The sequence below is a fragment of the Eucyclogobius newberryi genome, unplaced genomic scaffold, assembly GCF_026437365.1.
Source record: "Eucyclogobius newberryi isolate DKJ021-1_F unplaced genomic scaffold, fEucNew1.0.hap1 SCAF_3, whole genome shotgun sequence".
NCBI lineage: Eukaryota > Metazoa > Chordata > Actinopteri > Gobiiformes > Gobiidae > Eucyclogobius > Eucyclogobius newberryi.
Genome location: NW_027315945.1, coordinates 39,416,055 through 39,428,554, shown reverse-complemented (window position 1 = coordinate 39,428,554; position 12,500 = coordinate 39,416,055). Strand labels below are relative to the sequence as shown.

The following is a 12,500-nucleotide window of genomic DNA, read 5'->3' as shown; positions in this document are numbered from 1 at the left end:
CATCACAGTCCCCCCTCACCATCACAGTCCCCCCCTCACCATCACAGTCCCCCCTCACCATCACAGTCCCCCCTCACCATCACAGTCCCCCCCTCACCATCACAGTCCCCCCTCTCACCATCACAGTCCCCCCTCACCATCACAGTCCCCCCCCTCACCATCACAGTCCCCCCCTCACCATCACAGTCCCCCCTCACCATCACAGTCCCCCCTCACCATCACAGTCCCCCCTCACCATCACAGTCCCCCCTCACCATCACAGTCCCCCCCTCACCATCACAGTCCCCCCTCACCATCACAGTCCCCCCCTCACCATCACAGTCCCCCCTCACCATCACAGTCCCCCCCTCACCATCACAGTCCCCCCCTCACCATCACAGTCCCCCCTCACCATCACAGTCCCCCCCTCACCATCACAGTCCCCCCCTCACCATCACAGTCCCCCCTCACCATCACAGTCCCCCCCCTCACCATCACAGTCCCTCCCTCACCATCACAGTCCCCCCCCTCACCATCACAGTCCCCCCTCACCATCACAGTCCCCCCTCACCATCACAGTCCGCCCTCACCATCACAGTCCCCCCCTCACCATCACAGTCCCCCCCTCACCATCACAGTCCCCCCTCACCATCACAGTCCCCCCCCTCACCATCACAGTCCCTCCCTCACCATCACAGTCCCCCCCCTCACCATCACAGTCCCCCCCCCTCACCATTACTGTCCCCCCCTCACCATCACAGTCCCCCCCCTCACCATCACAGTCCCCCCTCACCATCACTGTCCCCCCCTCACCATCACAGTCCCCCCTCACCATCACAGTCCCCCCTCACCATCACAGTCCCTCCCTCACCATCACAGTCCCCCCCCTCACCATCACAGTCCCCCCTCACCATCACTGTCCCCCCCTCACCATCACAGTCCCCCCTCACCATCACAGTCCCTCCCTCACCATCACAGTCCCCCCCCTCACCATCACAGTCCCCCCTCACCATCACTGTCCCCCCCTCACCATCACAGTCCCCCCTCACCATCACAGTCCCTCCCCTCACCATCACAGTCCCCCCCCCTCACCATCACAGTCCCCCCTCACCATCACAGTCCCCCCTCACCATCACAGTCCCCCCCTCACCATCACAGTCCCCCCTCACCATCACAGTCCCCCCCTCACCATCACAGTCCCCCCCTCACCATCACAGTCCCCCCTCACCATCACAGTCCCCCCCTCACCATCACAGTCCCCCCTCACCATCACAGTCCCCCCCTCACCATCACAGTCCCCCCTCTCACCATCACAGTCCCCCCCTCACCATCACAGTCCCCCCCTCACCATCACAGTCCCCCCCTCACCATCACAGTCCCCCCTCACCATCACAGTCCCCCCTCACCATCACAGTCCCCCCTCACCATCACAGTCCCCCCTCACCATCACAGTCCCCCCCTCACCATCACAGTCCCCCCCTCACCATCACAGTCCCCCCTCACCATCACAGTCCCCCCCTCACCATCACAGTCCCCCCTCTCCCCCCTCACCATCACAGTCCCCCCTCACCATCACAGACCCCCCTCACCATCACAGTCCCCCCCTCACCATCACAGTCCCCCCCTCACCATCACAGTCCCCCCTCACCATCACAGTCCCCCCCCTCACCATCACAGTCCCTCCCTCACCATCACAGTCCCCCCCCTCACCATCACAGTCCCCCCCCTCACCATCACTGTCCCCCCCTCACCATCACAGTCCCCCCCCTCACCATCACAGTCCCCCCTCACCATCACTGTCCCCCCCTCACCATCACAGTCCCCCCCTCACCATCACAGTCCCCCCTCACCATCACAGTCCCTCCCTCACCATCACAGTCCCCCCCCTCACCATCACAGTCCCCCCTCACCATCACTGTCCCCCCCTCACCATCACAGTCCCCCCTCACCATCACAGTCCCTCCCTCACCATCACAGTCCCCCCCCTCACCATCACAGTCCCCCCTCACCATCACTGTCCCCCCCTCACCATCACAGTCCCCCCTCACCATCACAGTCCCTCCCCTCACCATCACAGTCCCCCCCCTCACCATCACAGTCCCCCCCTCACCATCACAGTCCCCCCTCACCATCACAGTCCCCCCCTCACCATCACAGTCCCCCCTCACCATCACAGTCCCCCCCTCACCATCACAGTCCCCCCCTCACCATCACAGTCCCCCCCTCACCATCACAGTCCCCCCCTCACCATCACATTCCCCCCTCACCATCACAGTCCCCCCTCACCATCACAGTCCCCCCTCACCATCACAGTCCCCCCCTCACCATCACAGTCCCCCCTCACCATCACAGTCCCCCCCTCACCATCACAGTCCCCCCTCACCATCACAGTCCCCCCTCACCATCACAGTCCCCCCCCTCACCATCACAGTCCCCCCCTCACCATCACAGTCCCCCCTCACCATCACAAGGAACGGTTTTACTGCTGAAGAACGATAATATGAACGCGTTCTTTCTGGTGTCTGTGAACAGCACCTTCGTTCTTTTTATTTTTGTTCAATAAAGTGTTAGATTTCTAGAGACTTCCAGGTGAAAAACACCGTTGCCCAAAAAGAGCCAGTGTCTGACAAGTGCTAGAGCTCCAGTTGTAGAGGCGATAGCGAGGCTGCTGCTGCTGCTAGTGTGGTGCTGAATGGACAGCAACACATGGGGGAAGTCTGTCCCTTCAGTGTGAATGTAAATCCTGGGTAAGGATTCAAAATTGGATATGAAGATGAAATCTGACACATATTTTCAGCGTTAAACTAATAAAATAATTGCTGCCTGTGGTTGTATTTGGGCTGTGGAAATAATTTAGAACAATTATTGCATAATATTGAAAAAAACAACTGAACTAGTTCATTTTTTGGAGCTGTGAACTTAGTTCAAAATTTTGAATTATGAACTATGAACTGAACTAGTTCATGTAGAAAGTGAACTTTCCCAACACTGATCACAGACCCCCCCATCACCATCTCTTCCTCTGCACCACCTTCACCTCAAGGACCTCAAGTTTGAGCCCCCCATCACCCGGGACCTCAAGTGAGAGCCCACCATCACCCGGGACCTCAAGTGAGAGCCCACCATCACCTGGGACCTCAAGTGGGAGCCCAGCATCACCCGGGACCTCAAGTGAGAGCCCACCATCACCCGGGACCTCAAGTGAGAGCCCACCATCACCCGGGACCTCAAGTGAGAGCCCACCATCACCTGGGACCTCAAGTGGGAGCCCAGCATCACCCGGGACCTCAAGTGAGAGCCCACCATCACCCGGGACCTCAAGTGAGAGCCCACCATCACCTGGGACCTCAAGTGGGAGCCCAGCATCACCCGGGACCTCAAGTGAGAGCCCACCATCACCCGGGACCTCAAGTGGGAGCCCAGCATCACCCGGGACCTCAAGTGGGAGCCCAGCATCACCCGGGACCTCAAGTGAGAGCCCACCATCAGCTCCTCACGTGCTGAGTCTCAGTATGTAGTACACAGAATCTCCTCCAGGGGGGGAGTTGTACTTTTTAATCTTTTCCAAAAGGTGGCGCCAGAATGTGGAGAAGGTGTTTGATCTGTGGCTGGACTTTAAAGACATTAAATGAGGTGAAACTGTTGGTTCTGTTTTAAAGTGACGTTGGACTTGTTTGCATTTACTTTCACTTACTTCACGTTTGGTTTGTTCTTTTACGTTCTGCTTCTCGTGGACGTGTCGTGTAGGATTAACGTGTCTGTTCACGTCTGCTAAAAGCTGGACGTTTTGCCTTTATTCATTCATTATAATATTTAAGCTCAATATCGTGTGAGCAGATTAAAGACATAGACATGAAGACACCAATTAAACAAACAGGGCTTTGTCTTTAACGACATGTTTTTCTAGTGACACTTCTCCTTTTGCATGTTCTGCCTGAATTCAGACTGTTTCCTGTCGGTTATTTGTACTCAAAGACATAAAAAGGTACTTGAAGCCCCGCCTCCTGTCAGTCGTGTTGTGGAGACGCAGTGGTGAGTAGTGAAAGGATTTTTTTTTTGCACTCTTCTCTTTTGTTTGTGATTTTATTAGTTTAGACAATCAGTTGGATTGATAATTTTTAATTTATTTAATTTTATTGTATTTCTGTTTCTGTAATTTCTTTGTGATTTGAATGCATTTTTCCTGCTGTGAAGCACTTTGAATTGCCTTGTGTATGAAATGTGCAACACAAATAAACTTGCCTTGCCTTGCCTTGACTTCAGTTTATCCACAGAGGAAATGTTTTAAATCAATGTACAATTTATCTTGTTCCAGTGAATATTAGTTTAATAAGTGCAGCTCCGAGGGTCAAAATTAAACGGATGTTTGCTGTCTGCATCTAATTAGACAGAGTTTTGATCCTCGCTGTTGTTAGGAGTCAAAATGGTTTGTTTCCACTTCAGTTCATTATATCGTCCTTTATATTGTCCTTCAGAAAGGAACGAATATTACGTTGTGGAACGAGTGGACGCACTGAAGAAGCTTCCTGATTCAGCTTTTTAAACTAAGTAAGTCCAGCTGTTTTTGTTCTGTTTTATTATGTATTTAGTATTATGATGTCATTTATTAAAAGTAAAGAATTCAATCCTTTTTAATTCTCTGCCATTTATTACAAAAACGTTACACATTTCTTCCTTCAGAGTCAGAACTTTGTGTTTCCTGAGGAACCACTCACGTTAAATGACGTTTGATCTGACATAAGTCTGTTCAGTGGTATAATTCAAACACGTCCAGGTCCAGAAATGTCGCTGAAGTCGCCGTGTTCTTACTCGAGTATCATATTCACGGCTTTATCTGTTTCTTGTCTGTTTGTTGGTCTCTAACAGGAGGCGGAGTCAGGCGGCGGCGTCAGGATGAAGCCTGCGAGCGCTTCTCTTTTCTTACTTCTGTTTCCGCTGCTTCTTCCTCAGCCGTCGCAGCTTTACTCTTTAAGAAACTGCACCTTCGATTTCCACGACCGCGGTAAAGTGTTTTGTGACGGGAGAGAGTTCGCCGCGATTCCCTCAGACGTTCCCAGGACGACCACTTTGCTGTCCGCGGCCGTAAACCGCATCCGGGCGATCGGAGCGTCGGATTTGAGAGGCTTCGCCAAACTCGAGACGATGGAGCTCGGGAAAAATGAAATCGCGCACATCGAAGCCGGAGCCTTTTCAGATTTGTCCGCTTTGACGGAGCTTAATCTGTTCAACAACAGACTCGCGCACCTGACCGACGACATGTTTGAGGGACTGCGCGCTCTGAAGGTTTTAAACTTAGGACGCAACTATGTTAAACGTGTTTCGCCGCTGGCCTTCGAGCCTTTGGGGAACCTGCAGGAACTCCACCTGCTTAGGAGCGACTTCGCCGACAATAGAGACGTCGTCAACATCGTCTCGCACTGTCTCTCGTTACAGGTGTTGCAATTGAATGAAAGCTTGTTGACGTCTTTTGAAACGGGTTCTTTTCCGTTTCCGCTGCAGAATCTCACCTCGCTGTCTCTGGGCTCGGAGACGCTGAGGAACTTTAGCGTTCGCTCCGGTGTTTTCCCCCGGTTACAATTCCTGAGCGTGTCCGGCGGTGGGCGGGGCTCACAAACTTTGGACAAATCTGCAGACTTTAGAAATAGGTTTCACTGAAATGAAAACCGAACTCTACACGAAGATGTTTCAAAGTTTTGAGTCGCTCGAGAATCTCATTTTGAGTAACTTTGGGAGGATTTTCGACAAAAGAGTTTTCGACATCGCTTGTGAGATTCCGTCCTTGCAAACGTTTTCGGTATCGCAGCGAAACATTTCCCTGATCGACGACTCTCTGCTACGGTCCTGCTCGAACCTCACTGAACTGAGGCTTCATTTAAACAGTCTGAGCGACTTCTCCGCGTCCGCGCTCCGAACGATGACGCGACTCACTCTGCTGCACGTGGAGTCAAACCAGCTGAGCAGAATCCCACTGACCATCAGGAACATGTCCACGCTCACACGCCTGTCCTTTCGGCTCAACCAAATACAAGAGCTTCAATGTTCAGACTTTTTAAATTTGCACTCGTTGACAGAAATCAACCTGAATTCCAACCGAATCGCTACGTTCAAGACTTGTGTCTTTGAGGACCTAAGGAACTTGAAAGTGCTGTTTTTAAAAAGTAACCTCATTTCTCAGTTAAATGAAAACTTTGGCCTCAGTTTGCCCAATTTGGCAGTTTTTAAGGCAAGTGAGAATCACCTGGGATCAATCGAGAAAGGCTCTTTCCATAACATGTCATCTCTCACCGAGTTGAACTTAAAGTCCAAGTCGGCCACAGACGTACAGAACGGAGGCTTCGAGGGCCTTGTGGGTCTGAAGAGTCTGACCTTCTCGCTGAACTACCACAGCGGGGCCGTTTTTGAAGGTCTACGACGATTGGAGCGTCTTGTCGTGTACATTTCAAGTACCATAGACACGCCTTCTAACCTCACGGTCTCTGAGCCGAGGTCTTTACATTCTCTGCAGGAGTTAACCATTAAAGTGGACAAATACGCTTGTGTTTATCATGCGCTCTATATACTTCACGGTTTGAAAAAGTTACAGGCATTTTCATTGGACACGGTCTGCTGTTTAACTCCTTCTGACATATTCTGGGAAACACCGAATTTACGTCATCTTCAAATGACCAACTGTCTGGAGTTCACTCCTGAGCCTGAACTTTTCCAGCCGATCACAGATTTGCAAATTCTTGACCTGTCGTACAATAAAATTAGATATTTAGATTTTCTCATCGGGGCCAATCTCACCAAACTGGAAAGGTTGATCTTAGCAAACAACCAGCTAACAGTGATGAATGAGACTGTTTTTGAGGCTCTCCCTTCACTAAAATATCTCGATTTATCTGGAAACCCATTTGTCTGTGAATGTTCAAACGCTGGCTTTATTGACTGGGCAATCAGAAACAAACAGGTCCAGGTGGTCAATGCTTTTCAGTTCACTTGTTCTTCTCCTCCATCTGAAGAAGGACACTTTCTGATGGACTTCAATGTGCAGTTGTGTTGGGAGGCCACTGGCTTCCTCTGCTTCATGTCCAGCTCTGCTTTGGTTCTTCTCACTCTTCTGTCCTCCTTCATCTATCACTTTCTGCGATGGAAGTTGGTCTATGGCTTCTACCTCCTCCAGGCATTTCTCTACGACAGTAAAAAGAGGAGACAGGGATGTCCTTACATCTACGACGCCTTTGTTTCCTACAACATTCACGATGAAGACTGGGTTTATGGAGATTTACTGCCTGAACTGGAAGAACGACAGGGATGGAGACTTTGTCTGCACCACCGCGACTTCCAGCCAGGTACAGCCGGCCCCTCAGTCTCACCTTCTGTCAGTCTTTCCTCAGTCTCATCTTCTTTCAGTCGGCCCCTCAGTCTCACCTTCTGTCAGTCGGCCCCTCAGTCTCACCTTCTGTCAGTCGGCCCCTGATGGATTCTGTCGTCCTCTGGAGCTGTGCTAACCTCACATATTCTGCTGTGTTCAGGGAAAGCCATCATTGAGAACATCACAGACGCCATCTACAGCAGCAGGAAGACTCTGTGTGTGATCAGCCGCCGCTACCTGCAGAGCGAGTGGTGCTCACGGGAGATACAGATGGCCAGGTACGGACTCACCTGGGTTAGTCCAGGGTTAGACCTGATAGTATCCAGGGTTAGACCTGATAGTATTCTGGGTTAAACCTGATAGTATCCTGGGTTAGACCTTATAGTATCCTGGGTTAGAGCTGATAGTATCCTGGGTTAGACCTTATAGTATCCTGGGTTAGAGCTGATAGTATCCTGGGTTAGAGCTAATAGTATTCTGGGTTAGACCTGATAGTATCCTGGGTTAGAGCTGATAGTATCCTGGGTTAGAGCTGATAGTATCCTGGGTTAGACCTGATAGTATCCTGGGTTAGACCTGATAGTATCCTGGGTTAGACCTGATACAATCCTGGGTTAGACCTGATAGTATCCTGGGTTAGACCTGATAGTATCCTGGGTTAGACCTGATACTATCCTGGGTTAGACCTGATACTATCCTGGGTTAGACCTGATACTATCCTGGGTTAGAGCTGATACTATCCTGGGTTAGAGCTGATACTATCCTGGGTTAGACCTGATAGTATCCTGGGTTAGACCTGATAGTATCCTGGGTTAGACCTGATAGTATCCTTGGTTAGACCTGATAGTATCCTTGGTTAGACCTGATAGTATCCTTGGTTAGACCTGATAGTATCCTGGGTTAGACCTGATACTATCCTGGGTTAGACCTGATACTATCCTGGGTTAGACCTGATAGTATCCTTGGTTAGACCTGATAGTATCCTTGGTTAGACCTGATAGTATCCTTGGTTAGACCTGATAGTATCCTGGGTTAGACCTGATACTATCCTGGGTTAGACCTGATACTATCCTGTTCACTCACGTATAGGCTTATTTTCTTTGCGCAGCTTCCGTCTGTTCGACGAGCAGAAGGACGTGCTGATCCTGTTGTTTCTGGAGGAGATCCCGTCCAATCATCTGAGTCCGTTCTACCGCATGAGGAAGCTGGTGAAGAGCCGCACGTACCTGAGCTGGACCCAGGCCCAGAGCCATAAGGGCCTGTTCTGGGAGAAGGTCCGCAGAGCGTTAGAGTGTGGGCACGAACCTGGAGACGACCACAACCCGCTAACTGCTAACATTTAAGAGCTATAAGAATACAACCCGCTAACTGCTAACATTTAAGAGCTATAAGAATACAACCCGCTAACTGCTAACATTTAAGAGCTATAAGAATACAACCCGCTAACTGCTAACATTTAAGAGTTATTAGAGCTTGTGCAAGTGAAGAAGAGCATCTTGTTGGAATGGTTTCTGTTGATCTTGTGGATGGGGTGTTCAAGGATCCTCACGAGGCGGAGCAGTGTCAGAACAAGATTTTGGGAAAGTTACTTTCTTAATCGTCGTCGTTGAACGTTGCACAGATAAGCAGATGGATAAGGCTTTGACTATTGACCCCTGAACCCTGGAACACCTGATGGAGAGTAAAGAGCTGGTCCAGTGTGTCGTGATGACACTCACACTGCTCCTCCATCACATGCACAGACTCAGTACTTTTTCCACAGTTAAAGACCTTCTTTATTTATGCCTTGTAGTTTTGCAGCTTCTGCTAACCACCCACCAAAAAAGCCATGACAAGTGATGCTTTTTAAATAAAAATTAAAACAAAAGCCTCTTTTGTGTTCATGTTGAATTATTTGTTAATTGTTACTATTGTGATGGTAAAATGTCATGTTATTCTATCTATGCTGTTATTTTGTGCAGATAATATAAGAATATGGGCCCCTGATAAAGATGGTCCGGGGCCTCTGTATCGTGCCAGTGGATTGAGGGTCATGAATCTTTGCAGCCGTGATGATTGTTCTTTCTCTTTCTGAGCTGATTTGATTGTGATGATGTCGTACGTGTCAGTTTGTGTCACTGCCTTTAAAAGCATGTGTGATGTCATTGTTCTGGAGGGACAGAGACCTTTGTCAGGGACAGTTATTATTTACTGTGTCCGAGTAAATAAAGATCCACCTTTTGAGCAGAACTGCTGAGGTTTGACACAGAAATGTTTGCACATGAGCCTAATGTGATGGTCTTTAGTTTAGAAGCATAAACACACCTTTCTGCTTCTCCGTCAGCCTCACATCAGTCACGCGCTCACGCAGACCTGACCCAATCGAGCTTCTGCTGCAGGTGCGTCGTGGGAATTAAACTGTTCTATTTTGCATTGGTATATTTACTGGCACAATAAACTATCACATTAGGCTCAGGTGCAAACATTTCTGTGTCAAACCTCAGCAGTTTGAAGCTGTATTTCATTTGTTTTTTATATAGTCGTTGTGGAGCATCCAATCACAGCTTGCCCCCACGCAGCTGGCATAACATGTGACTGTTCTGACCAATCAGAGCGAGAGCTGCTAGAGCGAAGCAGAGAGAGCCGAAGCTAAAGATTTAAAACCTGTTTTTAAGAAAACTGAAGGTTTTGAACCAGAGAAAAGTAAATGACCCTAAAAAAGGCAAAATCACCACAAAATCTTTGTTAAAGCTGTAGGTCCCTGTCAGCAGAGCCCCTGCAGTTAGTTTTTACAGTGCGCTCTGTGGGAGAAATGCATTCTGGGTCAAGGAGGATGTTCTCGCTGCAGTTCCACAGACTTGCCACTGGGGCGACTCACGACAGCTTTAAGCTAGCAATACCCTATCCAGATATTTGAAAAGATAATGGGTTGAAGTGCATGTTTCCATGGGCAGTGCAGGTATTTGTCACACTAATAAAACACTGCACTGAATTTAAAACATTGTGTTAAAGAAGCTTTATTGAATTGAATATATTGTTTTGTCGGGTTTATTAATACTATTGTTCTAAAATCTTATACACCTGTAAAATTGTCATTTGTACATAATTGTTTCTAAAATGTCTGAGTCTTGTTCACTATTTTCAAACTGAACTCACTTGATCCTTCATGAAGAGCAGTGAGGTGTTGCTCTCAGTTCCTCTTTAGTCCAGCAGCAGTGAGTGACACCTTTGTATTTAGCTCTTTTTTACACTTATATTTCCTCCAGAGAGTGAGGTCACAGCACATTCAGTTTCTGACTAATTTATGTATATTTAGTCATATGTAGTAATTGTTATTGATCAGAGCCCATACCGTTAACCCTTATATTTGTCCTGTTTTTCTTATTATGACTAAGTTTGGTGGTATAGAACCAGCAGTGAATATTCATCATAGTTTTACATCTCAGCAGTTGCAGTTTGTGAAGAAATTTGAAAAAATAAAATTTAACGGAATCTCTATGTCATCATAAAGCGACGTGCCACGCTAACTGCTAATGTTTAAGAGCTATTAGAATACGACCCGCTAACTGCTAACGTTTTAGAGCTATTAGAATACGACCCGCTAACTGCCAACATATAACAGGTGTTAGTATACAGCCTGCTAACGGCTAACGTGTAGCTGCTAACAAGACCTGTCCACTGCTAACGTTTAGCCGCTAACAGGATTGTTAAGGGAAACAGCATTTTACTCGCACATCGTCGACTGATTGTAGCTTTTATTCATGCTACAAAGTAAAAACATATAGTATGAGCTATAAGCAGCTCTGTGAGATCTGTGTGTGTCGTTTGAGTGTAATTAAAGACTGTTTAATTACACAACCAGTTACTCTACGCGACAAACGGAACGCGCTATTAGGATGCTAGTTGTCTTTAGCTTTACGGGGACGGTCAATTCTGCACCGAACGTTTTGAAAAGTGCTATAAACTCTTCTGGTCATGAAGTGACCTCTGCAAACAGTTTATAATGAACTAGCGCTCCTTCTTCATGCTTTAAAGACAGAAACTAAACTAAACTTAAAGACAGAAACTAAACAGCACAAACCATTTCTACAGCCCGTCTCTATCAAGGCCTTTGTATCGTCTTGTTTTTTGATATTTTGGGGTTTTAAACGTTTTTTTTTTTTAACACCTAACGAAAAATAAATGAAACAGATCAAAGAGAACATAGCAAAAAAAGAGAGAAAAAGACGAAAAAGACATGAATCAAATAAAAGCACACTAAAAGTCCAATATAAAAGTCTCAGGAGTAAATTCAAAAGGTATCCATTAGTTGCATCCACGGCCAAAGTGTCGAGGCCCAAATAACTTCATCCTGGCCTTTGTTTCAAGAGTTTAAAAATGTTTTTTAACGTTACCATAGACAACAGCTGTCAACTGGCCTCATCAATTAAAGCCACGATGTCGATCTTTTTCGATACCTCTGTCAGCATCAATAGATATTTGGTATCGGCGAATCACTGCTAAACAAGCTCAAAAAATGCACCCCTCAGTGTCGTCCCGGAGCCGTTTGATGCCAAAGCCGTAGTTTGAACCCAGCTGTAAAGTTCTTTTTGACATGACTAACTCTACATTAGGGGCCATTTTGAATGTCCTTTCTGCAGCCAGGACTTACGGTTCGCAAATGTCAGCCATCTTGGGGACTGGTCTGCACATGTCAGCCATCTTGGGGACTGGTCTGCACATGTCAGCCATCTTGGGGACTGGTCTGCACATGTCAGCCATCTTGGGGTCTGGTCTGCACATGTCAGCCATCTTGGGGACTGGTCTGCACATGTCAGTCATCTTGGGGTCTGGTCTGCACATGTCAGCCATCTTGGGGACTGGTCTGCACATGTCAGTCATCTTGGGGACTGGTTTGCACTGAGCCACTTTTTTAACTTGACTTTACACGTGTGATATGCATTTGTGACGGCTGTGAGGTTCCAATCAGGTTCCTCGGGGACAGACAGAGCAGTTTGACCTCAGCAGTCTCCTCTCGCTGCTCCTCTGGTTCTGCTGTAGCTGGTGCTTCTCACGTTAAAGTGAGTGATGATGGACCGTCAATCACTTTCACTGTTTTCCAGAGTGACTAAACTGTGTTTGTGTAATTGTCCAAGATTTTAACAGTTTGTTTGTGGAGCGATCGCTGCAGTGTCGTGCGGTCAAGGCA

The 12,500-nt window shown here is 48.2% G+C and overlaps 1 protein-coding gene across 1 annotated transcript in view; it reads left to right on the top strand.

Annotated features, from left to right (window-relative positions):
* Positions 1-4,453: 4,453 nt before the first annotated feature.
* LOC140374608 (uncharacterized) overlaps positions 4,454-12,500 on the top strand; it is a 28,403-nt gene continuing 20,356 nt past the window's right edge. Inside the window, 7 exon segments of the mRNA XM_072461539.1 lie at positions 4,454-4,527; positions 4,846-5,630; positions 5,632-7,310; positions 7,494-7,611; positions 8,442-8,668; positions 11,953-12,184; positions 12,282-12,372. Coding sequence (XP_072317640.1) covers positions 4,873-5,630; positions 5,632-7,310; positions 7,494-7,611; positions 8,442-8,668; positions 11,953-12,184; positions 12,282-12,372 — 3,105 coding nt within the window. The 5' untranslated portion in view covers positions 4,454-4,527; positions 4,846-4,872.